Here is a 20,380-nt window from a genome sequence, read left to right as displayed (position 1 = left end):
AACACTGGAGATTTACTTAATCAAGGTCAGCATTTTCCTTCTGGAGGCCCCCGGCTCCAGGGGATTCTTTCTTGCAGATATCCATACTGAAAGACGAGTATATTCCTCAAGCACATAAACTTTGTGATCTTTCTACATAGATTTGGGATTTTGGTTCTGTCCCTTATAACTACCTGTGTGATCATTGGCTGGTTACTTACCATCTCAAGGTGTGTTTCCACTCCTATAAATTGAGGGTAGTAGCGTCTATTCAATAGAGTAATTTTGGCAATGAAATGAGATAATGCATGGGAGGCACCCAGAGGTACTGGCGCGGAGGAAGTGAATGTGCTGATGATCACTGAAGATTTATTGGGGCCTGGTTAACGGAGATGTTACTATCACATCCATGACATATATACCGTGAGAAGAGGAGTTGGTCATTGGTCTTTTCAGTAATGTTTATAACCGCAACAGCGTTTTTTCAAGTATAGTTACCTAAAATAAGTACTTTGTGATCGTGTTTCTAAGTTTCCCCTTTTCATTGACTTTGAGTGCTGTTTCTTTTCTGCTCTCCTTCAGATGATGTCAAAAAGCATCCGTGGTGTAGGATAGTGTTACTTGCTACAGGCTTTTTTTTAAAAAAATATTCTTGTAGGAGGTGGTTTTCCATGCTGCTGCTGCTGCTGCTAAGTCACTTCAGTCGGGTCTGACTCTGTGCGACCCCATACACGGCAGCCCACCAGGCTCCCCCGTCCCTGGGATTCTCCAGGCAAGAACAGTGGAGTGGGTTGCCATTTCCTTCTCCAATGCATGAAAGTGAAAAGTGAAAGTGAAGTTCGCGACCCCATGGACTGCAGCCTACCAGGCTCCTCCGTCCATGGGATTTTCCAGGCAAGAGTACTAGAGTAGGTTGGCATTGCCTTCTCTGGTTTTCCATGCTCTGTACTGTATAATCTGATAATAAACACAAACAATCTGCCTAATTGGTCTCCCTGTTTTTACCCTCTGTAAAAGTCAGATCATATCTCTCTTGTGCTCAAAACCATCTAGGATTCCATGACCTAACATATGTACCCAACAGAATAAAAAGCAGGCATTCAAATAGATAGTTGTTCTGTTTGTATGCCAATTGTATACCAGTGTTTATAGCAGCATTATTCACTATAATCAAAAGCTGAAAACAATCCAAGTGTCCATCAACAAATAAATGGATTAAACAGAATGTGTTTGATATGTTGATATATACATGCAATGGAATTTTGTTCAGCCATAAAAAGAAATGAAGTTCTGATACATGCTACCACAAGGATGAACCTTGAAAACACTATGCTGAGTGACCTGTCAGGCACTCAAACAAATATTACATGATTCCACCTGTATACAAGATCTAGAATAAGCAGAGCCTCTTTCTGTAGAGCCAGAAAGTAGATTAGAGGTTGTCAGAGGTTGTGGGTGCAAGAGTTGTTTCTTAATGGTTATAGGGTTTCTGTTTGGAGTGATGAAAAAGTTTTAGAAAGAGATAGTGGGGATGGTTGTACAACATGGCGATTGTAATTGCCACTGATCTGTACACTTAAAAATGATTCAAATGGTAATTTTTATGTTATATGTATCTCATCACAGTAAGAAAAATTAAAAAAAAAAAAAGTCTAGGGTTTCCCACGACACTCAGAATGGAAGCCAAAGGCCCTGTAGTGACCTCCAAGGCCTAGTGCCTTGCGCAGTCCTCTGGTCTCTCTACCTGGTCATCGACCTCTTCCCCGTCGAACCCGCTGAGCCAGCCACCAGCTCATGCTGCTCCTTGGATGTGCACACACCGGGTTTGGCCCTCCGGAGGGCCTATCCACTTGCTTGTCCTTCTGCATGGAGCATGCTTCTCGTAGATGCCATGTGACATGTCTGTCATCTCCTCCATTCAGGTCTCTGCTGAAACACCGCCTTAACCATGAGGCTTCCTGAGGAGCCCTCTGTAAAATAGTCACCCCCACCTTCTGTCAGACCTAGTACCCGCTGTCCTTACTCTGGTTTTCTTGATGGTACATCTTACCGTCAGACATAGCAAATATTTATGTGTTTGTCTCCAGCTGATAAAACAGAAGCCCCATCCATGAGGGCTGAGCTGTTCTGCTTTGTTCACTCCTTTGGCCTTAATGTCTGAAATAGTGCCTGCTCACTCGGTGTCTCTTGAATGAATGAATGAATATATTTGTGCTGTTAGGGTATCCCTTACCTCATTGATTCTAAAACCATATATTCAGTGGCACTGAGGATAATACTTAGGATGACAGGGTTGATTGTGACAGCAGGTAACATCACCCATTTTTTTGTTGTTCTTATTGTTTAAAACCAAAACATCTGCCAAAACACTCTCATGGTGACCTATTTAGACAAAATCCTTAAGAGTAATTATTTTGAGTTGAATTGATTAAAGATTAACTTTAAGGCACTCAATTGTTATGTTCATCTGCATCCCAGTTCACGGTTTCCTCCATGTAAGGAGGAGGATGGTTTTGGTTGTGGTTTAAGAGATTATCAAAAGGACTTAATTGTCAACGAAGCATTTTGACCCAATTCATCCCTTCTTTTTCTTTAACTTTACCACACCTGTGGAGAAGCTTGCTTATTGCCAGCCAATAATTTGGAATAGATGAGTTCTGATTTCTGCTACTGTCATGAACATTGTAATCCCAGGCTTCATAGTTCTAAGCGAGCCTCTTGGAGTGGATGTGGGTGTGTGTGTGTGTGTGTACACATCTGTGACTGATATTTAGTAAGCAGAAGAGAGAACTGTACTATTAATTTTGAATCTGACTTTTTACCCTACCCTGCTCCTTATTTTGGTAAGTGTAAGGAGTTGAAAATGAGGAAAGGGTAGGTTTATTTGAATGAACATTTGGTGCTAAGATTAAGAAGGTCAAGTAAGATGAAAGCATTCAAATAGAAGCCCATGATGGAGGGTTGAGAAGGCAGCGAGACTGAGCGGTCACCTTCTTTCATCCCTTCTTACTGGGCCTCTCTCAGCAGTGCACATTAGGGATGCCCACATAAAGACATGCCTCCCTAAGTTCATATTTTAGGGATAAAATACAGTTACGATAGAGATAATTTTCTGCTATGAAGATAATTTTGTATTCTAAGCAAACTTTTCAAAATTAGGAGATCTTGAGTTTCTTTTCCAATAGCGTACTGCACTGCATAATGTATATTTTAAGACAGTTTCCTTGCATTGATCACATATTTGGTTTCGATAGATTTTTCTATATAGGCCATATGTTCAGGCTCGGTTAAAAACAGATTCTAAACTCTAATTTATCTTGAGTTATAAGATATCAAATGATTTTTCCTTCCTCCCTGTTAGCTTCCACTTCAAGCTATAACAGTGCCTCTGGGCCATGAGAAAATTTACACATAAGAAATGTTTTGAATTCGTTAAAAGAAGTTCAGAGCTTAAGAGTTGTTTTCAGATCTCTTGAGTAGGATGAAATATGATCTTACAGGAAATAATTAGGTGATGGGCAGATGCCGAGCTTTGGTTTTTGATATGATTATGTATCTTTCTTTCACTTGGCACAGCTCAAGTCAGAAGGTTGGGCACCTAACAATGGGGGGGGGTCACCGAGACCACACAGGGGCACATCAGATCTGTTCCTTTGGTGGACGTCAAGCCAGAATTATTCAGAACAGAATCTGCAATGCATTTGATCCTATGGTAGATAGTTTAATAATTTATGTTTGGTCTTATTAGCAAAGCCATGTGTTTACTCGATCACCAAAATAAGATGAAAAAAACTAAGATCATAGTGAGTTTTTAAGTGTGTATGTGGTCCAGTTGAAAACATTTTCTTTGCAGTTTTAATGATCTGATAGCAAGTACACATTTGAGGTGAGGGGGAGAGGAAACTACACATGAATAATGGCTGATTTAGAATTGCTCATGCCCCGGAGTGGCACCCAAAGGCTGATAGTACTGTGCTGTCATCTGGTAATTGCAACAGAGGTTTTCCAATGTCAGTTTTCTCCCGGAATAAATGAACAGGTGTAATAGATTCCAAGTTTCATTTGTTGATCCTCTTACATGATGATGTACCTGTAACGCTAATGGACTATACGTGGAGCATTCTTTCCAGAGACTGCAAGAGCTAGAAAATGCTACCATGTTTGGTTTGGAGATAATGAACCCTATTAATGATGTGGTATTAATATGCTCCCAATTAGAGAAATGTCTCAAAGAATAGTGGAGAAAGGTACCTTGGCCCCTGTAATCCCCTGTCTGTCCTGGCATCAGATAATGACACGAACACAGGGACGAGGTTGTCTGTTTGTCCAAGAAGGGGAACTGGCGCATGGAATGCCATCGCGGGGCCCTGGCAGCACCTGCAGGAGGCAGGGACTGAAGAATTCATTTAGAAGCTGCACTGCAAAATGGGGAGACAGGTGGCGGCTCTCTTACAGGGATGTCTTTTATTTGAGCAGAACCAGACCAACTGTGCCTCATTAAAACACATTTTGCAACATGTTCTAATGTGAGCAGATTAGGGATGTGTGTGTGTTGCCCGTGCAGAGAAAACCCAGTGACATACCATCCACCGGTCACGTTTACTGAGTCCCAGCATGGCTCAGAGCCATGAGACAGGTCATGTGAAATCACCTGACCTGAGGCTGGTTTTCCTGGAAGGGCATTCTGAAGGGAAACACAGAATAACACCATTACCTCCCTGTGAAGTGGACAAAGTCAGTTTGATAGGAATCTTGATACTGGCAGTTGTTTTAATAATTAAGCAGTGCCTTGATTTTTCTCATTTCTTTGCATTGCATTATAAGTACATCTCTGATATGTAACTACCAAGCTAGACTTAATATGACTGAAGCTATGCCTCTCCCCACCTTCCCCGTTTACACCTACTCTCTATAAACTGGGCATGTACTTCAAGTTGGGAGAAACTCATCTTAACTTCCTCACTGGGTGGTTGGGAGAATTAAAGGAGAGATGGCATGGAGAATAAAAACATGTGCTGGACACTTGGGGAACATTCCAGAAACACTGCTTTTTCTCCTCAGTGTTTTTACACAGAGCTTACCATCCGTCTGTCTTGCTGGATCCGTATGCCTCTGGTTCTGCAGCCATGTCTCACTTTATAAATATTTTTGGTGAAAAGGAGAAGGAAGTTGGAGTTGAGTGTGACTTGGTTCATTCATTTTTAGTTTCCTTGAAAATAGCACCACAACAATACTAGATATTGGAGGAAAGTGTTATCCGGTCCCCGAAGTTTCTGAACATCAAAATTGTTTTGGTTTCTAGGAATTTTTTTTTTTTTTAGTGTATATTCATGGTTCTATTCTAATAGATTTATTACTTTAATAGGATTTGATAAGCTACACCTTTGAAAATTCATAGAATATGTTTAAGAATTTGGATGTAAGTATGTTTAGAAATTAATCAATGAAACTGTGAGATATACAAGGAGGAAAGATCATGTTAATTAAAGTCAACACTTTCTCAGTATGTCCTTAATGGACTATGACTAGATAAATACATAACTCTTTTTGACTGAGCAAAGGTCATATCCTGCTTTGTTTCTGTCGGTTTTGTATAGGCACTTCTAAATGGAATTGGACTTCCGAAGAGTTATAAATCAGCATTGATGTTTGGTTTTAGTAAATAATAAAATTTCTTGTATTTGTTGTATTATAGCTTGAGAGATACACGTGTGTCTTGAATTTCAAAAGTTAATAACTCTGAAAATGTTTAAGAGGTTTATGGAAGGTTCAAGCCTTCTGTTTACTTTCCAGAACTATTGACTATGTCAAGTTTTTCTTCTCTAAAGTCAGTTATGTGCATTATTCTAGGCACACGTGTATGTTTAAACTTTATCTTGCTACTGGTTATTTATCATCACTTCACCTACAAGCACTTTTTTTCATTATAGCAAGTAAATACTATATACATTATTTTCTGTCGGTGAATGCTGCTTCTGACTATGGAAACTGCAATAGTTGTGTGTTTGCATGTTAAAAGAACTTGGACTTTATGAGAAAGTCCTTGTATTTCCTTTATTTCCAAGTTACTTTTCCTTCAGTATCCCAGTGGTAGTTGACAATTGAAATGGACAAAGCTAGTTGGCTACCAATTACTCTGTCATCTGAGAAACTTTTTTTCAATCATATTTAAAAACATATCATCAGACTCTTTTAATCAAGATCATGATTTGGTAGAGAGTGAAGACCTGAAGGCTCAGATGGTAAAGAATCCGCCTGCAATGTGGGAGACCTGGGTTCAATCCCTGGGTTGGGAAGATCCCCTGGAGAAGGGAGTGGCAACCCACTCCAGTATTCTTGCCTGGAGAATCCCATGGACAGAGAAGCATGACGGGCTACAGTCCATGGGCTCGTGAAGGGTCAGATACTACTGAGCAGAGATAATAACAGAAGCACAGCGTGGTAAAGACAGGCTGCATTTTCTCTCTGCTGCTCTGTTGTCAAGCTCACCTTGATCTCCGGGAGAGTGGCAGGTCAGGGGGCTTCTTGTGGCCGTGGAGAGACCCCACTGCACTTCCATACACTCCTGTGATGCAGCCTGTCCCTCCAGGACAGGCGAGTGCTGGCACCAGATGGGTCAGTTATGTTCAAATGTGTTAAATGTTTGCGTGGGAGAGGAAAAAAAATCAGTGCCTGAGGAAGAATGACTAAGGCAAACCCAGCCCCAGATAATCTACAATAGTAGTTTAATAGGGACCGTTTATATTTTGAGCAAAATTTTATGGCAAATGAGTTGGAAGGAGCAGAGGAAAAATTTTTATGAAACCCTTGTTAACAAAGGGGTTTTTTTTTTCAGACTCGGAACACAAGTACTTTACCTATTCTTGTAGCTTTGTGAAGCAGATGTTACAAAGTGAAAGTCGCTCAGTCGTGTCCAACTCTTTGTGACCCCATGGACTATACAGTCCGTGGAATTCTCCAGGGTCCAGAATACTGGAGTGGGTAGCCATTCCCTTCTCCAGGGGATTTCCCAACCCAGGTCTCCCACATTACAGATGGGTTCTTTACCAGCTGAGCCACAAAGGAAGCCCGAGAATACCGGAGTGGGTAGCCTATCCCTTCTCCAGCGGATCTTCATGAAACCAACCAAACAGGTGGCTCAGTGGTAAAGAATCCGTCTGCCAACACAGGAAATATAAGAGACGTGGATTTGATCCTTGGATGTGGAAGATCCCCTGGAGAAGGAAATGGCAACCCACTCCAGTATTCCTGCCTGGAGAATCCCATGGACAGAGGAGCCTGGTGGGCTACAGTCCAGGGGGTCACAAAGAGTTGGGCACAACCGAGTGACTAAGCATACACAAATGATTAAAGCTTGGAGACTCACCTAGTTCTGCCCCCGGGCAGCCTGACCCCTGGTCCAACACCAATGATCCAAGTGGCAGCTTCTGGAATTGCAGGCACAGAACCAAGGTCCAGCATTCAGAGCTGAGGGTTGGGGTAGATCTTCCCTGAAGCTAGTAGAGCTTAAGACTCAGGACCTCACACTTTGAGGGGCCTGCTCCAAGGGCCTGTACCTAATTTTGAATTGATTTTTTTTGAGAGAAAGCATCAGGCCCCATGGTACCTGGATCTGTGAACCTCCTGAAGTTATCTGCCAGGTGTGAGCCTGGCTGTGTGTGTATGTGCACAGACGCCTCCACATTTTTCTGGGGGACCAGTCTGTAGTCCTCACTGACTTCTCAAAGCCATCTGTGACTTAAAAAGGTCAAAGGACACAGGCCTAGGAGAAATTAATGAGCCTCTTAGTTCTGGTCGTGTAAAGCTAAGCTTAGAAAGTGATGTTAAACCATTGCTAGAGGCAACAACTCATGGCTCATGTACAGTTGTGCCCATTGATCACTAGAGACATGGCTGAGCCTATTTTTGACCAGCTAGATCTCATCTGCAATACATCCTCATATCCATCCATCCATCCATTCATTTCTGAACACTTGCTGAGTACCTGCTCTGTGTTTGCAGCTGTGGAGGTTCCAAGAGCCCAGAGATGAATTAGGCGACCTCCCTGCTTTTGAGAAACTTGCAGAGCTTCTGTCATTTCAGCTGTAGAAGTTCACATTCTTTCCCAAGGCTGCCATTATCCATATGAGCGCTGTCCTCGAGACCTTAGGGTTATTTTTAACCAATCAGAACGAAAGCTTGTTATCATATTCCCGGCTCCAAAATACCACGCAGAATGCCTGTCTTACAAGTGAGTGATTCCTAGGGTCCATCTGACCCGCTGTGAGCTCCTTGTCTGGGCCCCCGGCACAGGGACAGCAGGGGGTCAGCCCAGGTCCCCAAGGAGTCCGGAAGGAAATGATGGCGTGAGTGCCATTGGAATTGAAAGATGTATCCTTGTGGTCAAAAGCTGTATTAATTTTCCGATTAGTCTCCTGCGGTCAAAGCAAGAAAATTCTTCCATATCTTTCACATGGAAATCTTTGCTGGTAGCAATTGGGTTGTGAAAGTTCTTCTCATTTCCCCTTTCCTGTTCTTCGCCCCTCCATTACCCGCTCATCTGAACTCAAGTACTGTTGACTCTACGTGAGAAGTCTGTCGTTCCCTCTTTCCCTGCCTCCAGCCATCATCCTAACAGGTCCTTGTCCCCCCCCACCCCATCTCTCGCCACAGCGTGCCCCAGATTCCCTACCCGCATTCTCTGCCCTCCCCTCACTCCACCCGACTTTCCTGCCAGAGTCACCGCTGTGAAGCACAGTGGCAGCACTTCTGCTGTGCACGGTGGGGCTGCTGTTCCTCGCAGAGGCCGAAGCTGTCACCAGCGGGTTGTTTGAAAGCGTGGAAAGAAAGAATAAGCGAAGGGAAGTGGCTGTTCAGAGACCTTTGGTGCTTCCGTGGGTTTCTTGTTCTTCTGCAGTCGTGCCCCTGGGTTGCTGCCTCCTCTGCATCCCTGCTTCATTCTTTCCACCCAGTATTCTCCTTCCCCCAACCCCACCTCCATCTCTCAAAATGTTATTCAGGTTTCAGCAGGGGAGGCACTGATTCTGTGCATCAGGTGGAAATCTTATATCACGGAATCAGAACTACACTTTGAAACCCTAGAACCACCCTGAGAGTGGCCAGGGGCCCCCCATCCTCCCACTCCTGCAAAGGTGCCTCAGGGAACAGACACCGCCTCAGAATTCTCACTGTCACATCTCCTGGCTCCTCGTGCCCCCCGCCGAGCTGGGTTTCCCAGTCTTTCCATGTCTGGTACCCAAAGGGTCACCCAGAGGGTTACCCAGAGGGTTATATGGCACCCAGGTCAATGGAAGGGCTGCGTGTGGTATGGATCCCTCTGGCCACCCAGACCTCTTCAGGTGCCCCCCTCGGGGTCAGGAGCAGCCCTCCTACAACCAGTATGTTTGCTGAATAAAATTACTTCCTGTGGTGTTTCCTTTGTCATTATTCTTTTCCTGAGTAGATGCAGTCATATCCCTGAAAGTTAAGTTCCTTTGTGATGCGACTCTGCATCAGTTCTGTCCTTCAGGAACTCTGCCTTGATTCTCCATAAACACTCTTTGTCTCTCCCATATAGTTTGAGTATAACCTGGAAATTTATGAACTTGGTCTGACCCTTAAAGGAAAGGAACCATCCCTTATACCTGCCTTGGCCCACCTGACCTGTGGTGGGTGTTTGAATGCGTCTGTGGTGAAGGAGTAAGGGATAGCTGCTTCTTACATCAAACTAGAACACTTCCACACTGCAAAGGAGGCCATCAACAAAAAGAAAAGGCAACCAACCGAATGGGAGAAAATATTTGCAGACTGTGTATTTGATATCTGATGGCGGGGGTTGATACCTCAAACATATAAAGAACTCATGTAGCTCAATACCAAAAAAGAGAGGTGATTTTTAAAATGGGCAGAGGATCTGAATACTGTAGACAGTTTATCAAAGAAGACATACAGATGGCCAGCAGGTGCGTTAAAATAGTGCTCATCAGCACTAATCATCAGGGAAATGCAGATTAAAAGCACAATGAGCTATCACATCATACCTGTTAGAATGGTTATTATCAAAAGGGATTAGAACTAACAAATGCTGGTGAGCATATGGAGAAAGAGGAACCCTCGTGAACTGTTGGTGGAAATGTAAATTGGTGTAGCCACTCTGGAAAGCAGTATGGAGTTTCCTCAACAAATTAAAAATAGGACTGTGGTTTGATCCAGCAATTCTACTTTGGAGTATTAGCCCTAAGGAAACAAAAACACTAACTCAGAAAGATACCTGCATTCCCATGTTCATTGCAGCGTTTTTTACAGTAGCCAAGACATGGGCATGGAAGCAACCCAAATGTCCATCAATGGATGAATGGACAAGGAAGATGTGGCATATGTATGCAATGGAATATTATGCAGGTATAAAAAAGAAGGAAGTCTTGGCATTCACAACAGCATGAATGAAACTTGAGGGCATTATACTAAGTGAAATGCGTCAGAGAAAGACATGGAATCTAAAATAACAAAACTGGTTGTATAGATGCAGAGAACCAATCAGTGGTTGTCAGAGACAGGCTCATGGCAGGTGGGAGACAGGTGAAGAGAGTCAAAAGATACAAACTGACAGTTAGAGATACATCCCGGGGATGTAAGTACAGCATGGTGACTATAGTTAACAATTCTGCATTGTATATTTGGAAGTTCTAGAGAATAGATCTTTAAAAGCTCTCCTTACTAGGGAAGAATTTTGTAACTGTGCTGTAACAAAACCTACTGTGGTGCTCATTTCACAAGTGTATACAAATATTGAATCCTTAAGTTGTACACCTGAAACTAATACAATGTTATATGTCAATTATATCTCAATAAAAAAATTAGTTCCTTCTAGGAATCTTTTGCTGAATTGATATAATGTCAGTGCTTTTTTCTTTTTTGTCTTTAAAATCTTTTGCTTTCCTCTATGTTTCTCTCTCCATAGGAACTCAGAAATAGGCTTGGGAACCACCTGAATTCAGTATCCCACACCTCAGCTGCAACTCAACAAGACTCGGCCAGTTCCCGAATGGTGCTACAATTGCAAAGACTACACCGGGACTTTGCACTGAAGATGTCTGTGGGCCTGGCTCTGTTCGCTCTTCTTTTTGCGCTTTTGGTCAAGGTCTATAATTAAAACACAACCAGCTGAAGCATCTGTGAAGAAGAATAAATTTCTAATTCAAGTCTTCAAAGAAAAGGAGAGCAACCACATCAGTTCTTAAAGGGCAACGATTTATACTGGCCTCACTAACGGCTCTTCAGCCACACTCTTTAATGAGGCTTCCCTGTCTCACATTGAGTTGGACCCATTGGTTATTTGACCTAAAATCTAATAACAGCTGCCACAGCATATCTTTTCAATTAAGCGCCTTTGGGTTTATTTTTAGCAAAAAAAATGCAAGTGGTTGCATTTTCTTTAAATCACCAGTCTTCAAGTCAGAACCTGTTTGTATGGTGGGTCTGGTCACCTCTTCCTCATGCAGGAAGAATTTTCCATTTTCAATAAACATTTTAAAATCTTATCTTTGTCTTTATGCATTGTTTGGGGCCCCAATATTGCAAAGCTTTTGTTTTCCACAGCAGATGTGTTACTGAAAAGTTTATATGGAAACCTGTGTTTGGAACTTCAGTCCTTTCGGAATGCACAGGAAGAGCCTGCCAATTAAAGGATCGTGGCAACATTTTGAAAAATATGAGGAATCACCCCCTTCTTTAATAACCCACAAACTTTCAAAAACTGAATTTGTCTAAAACAAGTTCTGCCTCTTTACCGGCATTATTTTTTTTTTTTGATCAGTTACCTCAACTGTTTATTTCTACCTGATGTCGTTGGCATTCACTAAATGAAGTGATTTCTGTCACAATAAAAGCAGTTAGTGTAATGAACAAGTCTCATGACTATCAGAATTTAAATAATTTATTTGGATTGTACAGTCACACGAACATCAGTCACGCCGTGGTACAGGACAGTTTTCACTTTAAATCTCCACCCTCTTCAGCTTGTGGTTTTATCCCAAAATGTTTCAGCCTCTTTTGTGTCTTTAAGGAATCTAAATTCAAACTATGTCATCAGTCACTGAGTTTAAAAAAAAAAAAAAAATCAAAGACTACAGTACATACTTCCCAAACCTGGTGTGTGGTTCTAAGAAGAGATCACATTTGAAATGCAAGGATCGGCTCCTGCCCCTCTGGGAGCACTGCAGTCTCAGCCACTTATGATCATCCTGTTCCATCAGCAAGAGAAAGAAGTGTTAGCAGAGTATGGGAGGTAGCCTGCTGGGTGCTTCCTTTCTGAGATACGTGCAATCGTTTCTTTATTAATAAACAGTGGGCTCCAGCATAGTACTGATTTAGTGAAAACCTCCCAGACGTGGAAATACCACCAAAAGCCTAGAGTCACACTATATAAGACAGAAGAAAACTTCACCTCTGACACTGGAGACAGCAGGCTGCCCGTGTACCTTCCCAGTCACTGGCTCTGTCCCCCAAAAGCTTACAGTCCTTATTTCTAACATCATAGATTGGTCTGCATGTTCGTGAATTTCATATAAATGGAATCACATGGTGTGTGCTGTTTTGTGCGTCTGCCTTTTGCTCAGCATTGCACGTGAGACACATCCAGTTGGTTGTGTGTGGCAGTCGTTCATTCACTTTCCTTGCCGAATACAATTCCATTGTATAAATATACCCCATTGTAATTATCCTTCCTACTTTTGAGTTGTTTCTGATTTTTTGCCGGTTGGAATAATGATGCTATGAACGTATGTTTGGGTCCACATGCGTTTGTGTGAACTTACATCAAGAAGCGGCGTTGCATTTGTGCACACCACCAAATGGTGTTTTGCAAGGGTTGTACCAATTTCCATTCCCATCAGCAGTCATTGAGAGTTCTGTATGTGTCCACTTGTTGACGTGTACCCTGCCATTCTCCCCACTGTTTCTGCACCTTTGACTTTCTTCAGCCAATCTCATCTCTGTTGTCTCTCATCATGACTAGCCCTGTTTTGATCATAATGATAATACTGATAATCATTAACCATCTACCCTTTAAAAGCATCAGACGGAATGATGTGGACTTTACAAGCATTCCTCCTGAAAACACAGCCCTGAGATAAGTATTGTTATTCTCATTTTGCTGAGGGGAAAAAAAAAAACCAACTAAAGCCCACAAGTTTAAGTAACCTAAGGGACACAGAACCACTAAGTTGTAGAGGCAGAACTTGAACTCATCTTTACTCCAAAGCCTATATGCTCCTGGGCTGTATACTCTTCCTACTCCCTTGACTCCATCTTCCATGTGAACTTGACCTGAACCAGTAGATGTGTATCTAGGATTGACCCTGTGGATGCCTGGGGTCTGTGGGAGCCCAGCCTTGCCCTCTGTATTGTCCTGCTCCAAGAATGTGCATGGTACTTGATGCACTTTTAAAAGATGTATCATGCAAGTTTATTTTCTCTTCCTTCATCCCTCCCTCTCCCTCTCTCTTTTTCTTTCTGTCTTGCCTGATGCACCAAGTGTGAGACTGTCAATATGATAATGTAAAAATTCTTTGGTGAAAACTTTGCTTTGTTGCTGGGAAAATGTGTCTAAACATCAGATTTCCGTATGTCCTTCAGTCAAAACATAGGCTTTTCCATTGACTTCACTCCAGGTTGCATATTTCAGTGTAAAATATAATATGTCATGGAGAAAGAATTAGAGTTACAAATGAAGCTTCAAGAGGCTTTAGCATTATAAAATAAGCATAGGAAAAAAATGTAGGAAGGGAGAAAGGGAGAAAAGGAAGAAAAGGGAGGTAAATGATTTTCTTAAGGCTCGCCTTACCCTAGGCCTCCCAAGGTGCTGTAGTGAACTCAGAGGAGATCTATGGGATATTTTAAATTTTTGAAGGAAACAGAGCAATCTGTCAGAATCCATGTGGAATAATAGCTCAAAATAGTTTACACTTTCAACATGAGGATGCACATTTTTTGATGTTACCATGGGCTCCCCAGGTGGCTCAACAGTAAAGAATCCACCTACCTAGCAAGAGATGCTGATTTTATCCCTGGGTCAGGAATATTCCCTGGAGAAGAAAATGACAGCCTGCTCCAGTATTCTTGCCTGGGAAAATCCCATGGACAGAGGAGCCTGGTGGGCTAGAGTACATGAGGTCGCAAAGAATCGGACATGACTTAGCAACTAAAGAACAACAACAAAAATATCTTTCTAAGACTAGGTTTTAGGTGGTTGCTGTAAGAAAAAGCAGGTATGAAGTGAAAAATCAATCTTTAACAAGAAATGAATGTGATTTTATTTCAAACTTTGAGACGTTGTGCAGTGCCCAATAAATGCAGATAATTATCATTTTAGAATGAAATAAAGATATCTTTATTTCAATCTACACGTATATTTTTTCAAACACTTTTTGTAATATATTAAGATGGAAGTACTTATTAAGTTGTTAGTCCCTACCTACTTAATGAAAGAGAATGGGTAGCTGTTTCTTTTGGCCTAGGAGTATCTTGAATCAAGAGAGCTTGGGCACCTCTGTTCTATGATGCAGCCTAATCTAGAGCATCCATGCCAAATTTATATTTAATCTGGTGTCCTAATCACTTCTCAGAGTGCTGTTAAAAGTTAAGTCATCAATAGCACATGTTTAATAAACTTACACTTGCTTTACCATTGAGCTTGGTTTCTCCAGTGTTGAAACTGTGGAATTTGAGTTAAGGAACCGTGAAGGAGTTAAGGACCCAGATCAGCTGGATTAAGATCTCAGTTGTTTCCAGTACAAATCTGAGGAAGACAGTATAGGGAAAGAGCATGAGATTTTGACATCAACCAAAGTTTGGTTTACATTTGCAGCCAGACCGCTTCTTCTTTCTGAGCCTCATCTGTCAAATAGGAACACAACTCCATTGCAGGGTCATTGAAAGATGAAATGAGATCACATTTATCAAGTAGTGTGTCCTTGGTACACATCATTTCTTCCCCTTTCATGATTCTTTTACAGTTTAAACATGAAAATCGATTTTATAAATAAGGATAGGTGTTTTAAATTTTGATATTAACACATGGCCACCCAAAAGAATTATATGTGGAATAAAAAGATCCCTGCCTCAAGGGACTTACAGTCTAATTTTAACAAATGCAGCAGAGGAAGAAAAATTCAAAGAAAATGGGTTGCAGCTGTATTTGAGGAGATCAAATTAATGAATGCTGCACAGATTTGGGTGGCCAATCTAAGATCAAGAAGCAGATTTTTCCATGGCCAAAGATGAAAAGAGCAAAGAGATTAATAGAGAGGTCTAGAAGTCATGCCCTCCTCCACCCTACCTTGGGGATAAAAGGAAATGCAGACACTATTATTCTTCATTAGTTTTCTGTCAATTATTTCATACCAGTACTGTTTCCTAGAGCTCTATAGCCAAAATATCCCAGCTGTAGCAGTTGAAGCAAAGTTTCTTTTGGTTTCTTATGGTCTTCTTAATTTATGGGCATCTGAATACACTTATAAGTACTGATGAGGCAAGTGCCTAGAAAAATTGTGGAGGGAAAAAAACCCCAAAAATCTTAGATCAAGGTAAGGGAAAGCTGGGAGTTCAGAAAAGCCTGAAGAACTAGGAAGTTTAATTCTCCAGTTTATCTAATCTGCTTTTAAAATGCCTAATTGATCATAGTAACAATAGAGTTATCCCAGACTGTCCAATTCTGAGGACAGGCTTTTACCTTTGATTTTTAACTCCCAATTTCCATAAAGAGCAATATAACACATGTGTTTTTTAAATAGACCTAAAGATTTTAAAATAGATAATAAAGCAAGTTGTGTGCTTATGACTTAATATACTTGGACCCAGCCTTTGTGACCTGAAGCATACCATTCACATAATGTATACAGAAGTAATGAAGTAATGAATCTAATTACACACTGCAGCTTACTTTTAAATTGCTATCTCCCTCAAAATGTCACTTTGGAATTACTCTTATGACACTCAATCCTGAAAGTAGTTCCTCATGGTATCTTGTGAATCTTTGCCCTTGCAGTAGGAGTTTGTATATTTTTCACTCTTGCAGGTGTAATTTATTTTGAAATAACCGGAAGTAATTTAAACAGTGAAGCAAAAGACTGAACTAAGTGTATTGGTAAGGGTCCCTGGGAAAATCCTTTTGTGGGCCTCGGCTCTCTTAAGAAAATACCTTGCAAGAGGAATTGTTTTCTTTAAGCACTAGAGCTTTATCCCTGACTAGCATAAACGAGGAAAAGTCCAGGAGCTTTTCACATGGTTTCACAAGCGAAATCTACCAAACGTCTAAAGATAATTGACATCAATTCTTCTTAATCTCTTACCCAAAAAAATGGAAGAGGAAGGAACACTTCCTAACTCATTCTATGAGGCCAGAATTATCCTGATATTAGAGCCAGATAGACACTACAAGAAAATTGCAGATTAAAATCCCCCTATGAATATAGAGGCCAAAATACTCAGCAAAGTATGAGCAAATTAACTTCAATGACATATCGAAACGATTGTTTACCATGACCAAGTGGGACTTATTCCAAGAATACAAGTTCAATATAAAACCAATCAATGTAATGTTAATCAATGTAACATCACATTAATTAAAAAAAAAAAAAAAAAACGTGGGGTGGGAGCATGTGATCATCTCCCCTGATCCAGCAAAGACATTTGACAAAATCCAACACCCCTTCATGACAAAAACTTCTTAGAAAACTAAGAATATGGGGGAAATTCCTCAACATGATATTTATGAAATATCCATGTAGTGGTGAAAGACCAAAAGTTTTCCCCTAAGATAAGGAACAAGACAAGAATGCCCACTGTCACAGCTGCTGTTCAACACTGTGCTAGTAATCCTAGTCAGAACTGTAAGCGAAGAAAAAGGAAGAAAAGAAAGAGGAAAACTGTATCTGCTGGTGACATGATGATCCTATGTGTAGAGAATTTCGAAGAATCCACAAGAAATCTACTGGAGCTAATAAACAAATAAAGCCAAATTGTAGATGACAAGATCAACACACAAAAATCAGTTGTTTCTGCACAACAGCAGTGAACAATCTGAAGAGAAATTCAGAAAGCAATTCCATTTTTGACAGCATTTAAAAGAACTAAATACTGAGGAATAAATCTCACAGAGGAGGTAAAAATTTGTGTGCCGAAAACTACCAAACATTGCTGAAAGACATCTTTACATATCAAAATAAATGGAAGAATATCCACTGTTGATGGATAGTAAGACTTACCATTGTTTAAATGTCAGTACTACCTAAAGTAAGCTACAGATTCAATACACTGGCATTTGAAACAGCCTTTTTTTTTTTTTTTTTTTTTTGCAGAAGTGGAGGGTAGCCTTTTTTCTACTTTCTGTCTCTATGAGTTTATATACTCTACATTTGTGAATGGTTATGATGATCAACAGTATGTTATACATATTTTACCAAAATAAAATGGCATTGTAGTCTACAAATGTATGTATGGTGAGTTTGAGAAACAGTGTGACTAGAGTGAAAGATATGTAAGAGAAGTGCCTGGAAATTAAAAATAAGCTCAGATGGTAAAAAGTTTTTATCCCATTCTAAAGAATTTAGGCTATTTGATAGTCAAAGAAGAGCCACTGTAGGATTCTAAATGGGCTTCTAAGCTCTGAAGAGATTCCTGATTGGAAAGATTAGCAGTCTGGAAGGTGGCCTGTTCTCCTGTTGATGATCAGGCCAATGGGCTCCCCTTACCTCACCCTATTCTGCCACTTTTGAAAACGTACATCACTTTTCAGGGACCACAAAGCAAGACTTAGGGAGAGTTAAATCTCTGTCCTCAGTTTTAAGTTTTTTATCTGCTGCCAAGCTTCAAATTTGTCCATTTTCAAGAGAACCATTTGCTAAGCCTCACTTAGCCAGTGGGTGATAGTTCTTATCATTGCTATTCCTGACACTGGTATTGCTGATACGGGGCTTTGTTTGTTTTACAGTTGTTGCTGTAACACGTAACTCGTAACTCGAGCTGGTTGTGTGGATCCCATCAGTATTTCAATTAAGAGAGTGCCTCAGTAAGAGTCCAGCTCCTGTCTTCGTAGTTGAGCGTGTTTGATCCTTAATCTTTGCTTTGGCACTCCTACGCCGAGGAGCTTCTGGGGACCTAGCAACCCTCTGCTCCTCCAGCACCTGCTACTTACTCTGCTTATCTACAAAGATGCCAATCACTGACTCCAGCTTTCTGGTCTTGATCTCCTGTATCTCAAATTCTCTTAATACACCTGTTCAGTTAAGAATTCACATGCTTTGTTCTCAACACATGGATGAGAATTCTTAACCAAAAAGCCACCTGGGATAACTATCTCAGGCTGTGACCTTAGACAGCAGATGCTTCTGGGTTTTTTGTTTCTCTGTTTTTTGAGGTTCCCATCAGTATGATTTCTGCAGCCTTACCTAGTGTCATTTGAGATACAAGGAAAGGGTTTCTGCTGCCACAGAACCTTCATGGTCCACTACCCTCCACTCCAAACTCCACAGAAAAACTCCAGATTTCTGATTATTGGCCCATGGAAGTGTTAACACTTGTCATGTCTACAGAACAATGAAAAACTAGGCTACAATTTGGTCTCAACTCCATATTTTGGGCCTGAGGAAGGGAACACGACTGTAGCACTTTCTCTCACCTGGGAATCAATGGAGAATGGTTAATGCCGTGTCCTATTTGGTTCCATATCCGATAATAAAATTGGAAGTTAAACAGAAAATAAACCAGGAGATGGAGCTTGTAGAGTCTGGGTCCCCTCGAGAGAATGTAAAGGAGCTTTTGAAATTCAGTTTTAAATGTATTATATGAAGAGGCATTCAGGATGGGTTGAGTTTTGTGTCATTGAAAAGGTCTCCTCTAGCTGTTGCCCTTGACCGTTTTTCACCTTTCCTGTTTTTATGTCTTTTTTGGTCTCTGATTTTCCAGTAGGTTTTCTTCTTATACATTTCTTTCACATGTAAGATCTCTAACCCTATTCAGGCAGGATAAGATTCTCAAGCCTCCAATTAAGATCCATCTTCTCTTTTTCCCCTTTTAACACAACATCCTCCAAGATTTTTGAGGTTAGAGAGGTTGAAAGTTCCAAAGCAGTCTGACAAAAAGCACAAGTTGGTTGGATCCCAGTCTAAAAAAAATCAATCTCATCAAACCAGCTTGCCTTGGGCAGTCAGAATTATACCAACTACAAGAACATTCACCAACTAAAAATGTCGTATTTCAGGTTGAAGAATATTTTTAATGCCTTTGGACACATGAATGGAAAGGAGAGTGGGGGTTGGGGGGGGGAATTTAACACCAGCTTTCCCTCACGCTGTGTGGCAGAGTCAAGCTGCCTATCTGAGGAGCTGCAGTAGCTCCAATTAATATTTGAAGCAAAACTCGTAGCAGCCCAACACTGAAGTCACAAGTGTAAACCCCTGGAAGGTCACCAGTGGCTGCCTTCTGGTAATCAGTCCCAAACAGCATCTGTTTCTTTGCGACGTGTCAGGGAGTTTAAACTTTCTGCTGGTCGTATTGGAAATTTGAATAAGTTGCGCAGAAAGACTGTTCTTTCTCATCACTTGATAAAAGGCTGGGATTGCTGCGCATCTTTCTGCTTCACACATAATGTGGGCTTGCAGGAAAAGCAGGGGTGGTGAACCCTGCAGGTCAGCCTGGAATAAGAGCAAGAGGGGCTCATGGGAACCATAGAGTTGGACCCCCTGACCTTATAGATGGCAAAACTGGGCTTAGGAGGAGTTTGGTGACTTGTCTAAGATCCATCCCTCTAATCTGGAGCATTTCTGAACAGGAATTCCAAGTATTCTCTTTGGTGTTGAGATGCTTTGGGACTTACCTGTGTCCAGACAATGTGTCTCTTGAGGTGCCCCCTCATGGCTAAGAGAATGCTATGCAACCTGATGCCAGCTGGGGCCAGAGGTGTCCCCTGCACCCATCTCCATCCCCTCAGTTCTTAGTCCCAACCCCAGAGAAGGCAGTGGGAGGCCCTGTGCTCAACCGACCAGGATTGACTTTTATCTCTCCACAGGAGTGGGCTTATAAAAAGCTGAGTTGTAAGAAGAAACTTGAGTCATAAAATGTATATTCCTCAAACTCGAGTTTATATACTCCGTACCAATTTTGGTTTCAGAAATGATGCTTAAGGATTGGTTGGATTGGCACACAAATCAAGGCAAATGGAAGCTTAGCCAGAATACCTCTGATGCATATAGCAGTAAAAGTAAAGAACAAAATCATCATCGTAGCTACCATTTACATAGAGTCAGGCAATTTCCCCAGCACTTTGAATACATTAGGTTATTTGATCCTCATAGTCACTCTAAGCAATTACTCTAGATGAGGAAACTGAGGCACAGAGATGTTACTTGCCCAAGGTCATTAGCAG

At 41.3% G+C, this 20,380-nt stretch overlaps 1 protein-coding gene across 38 annotated transcripts in view; it reads left to right on the top strand.

Annotated features, from left to right (window-relative positions):
• CDKAL1 (CDKAL1 threonylcarbamoyladenosine tRNA methylthiotransferase) overlaps positions 1–20,380 on the top strand; it is a 918,695-nt gene that overhangs the window by 612,980 nt on the left and 285,335 nt on the right. For 17 of the 38 annotated variants that reach the window (XR_014061599.1, XM_081518048.1, XM_081518038.1 and 14 more), the window contains one exon: positions 10,919–11,498. The exons of the other annotated variants lie outside the window; for them this stretch is intronic. Coding sequence is in view for 16 of the 17 variants with exons in the window: in XM_081518048.1 (XP_081374174.1) it covers positions 10,919–11,110 (192 nt within the window). In the remaining variant the exon portion in view is untranslated. Of the gene's footprint in view, positions 1–10,918; positions 11,499–20,380 lie in introns of those variants that run through there. 38 annotated transcript variants of the gene reach the window in all.

This window comes from Giraffa tippelskirchi, chromosome 8 (genome assembly GCF_054371585.1).
Source record: "Giraffa tippelskirchi isolate mGirTip1 chromosome 8, T2T-mGirTip1v1.2.pri, whole genome shotgun sequence".
NCBI classification, from domain to species: Eukaryota; Metazoa; Chordata; class Mammalia; order Artiodactyla; family Giraffidae; genus Giraffa; species Giraffa tippelskirchi.
The sequence above is the reverse complement of the archived record's forward strand: the minus strand, read 5'-3'. Positions and strand labels throughout refer to the sequence as shown.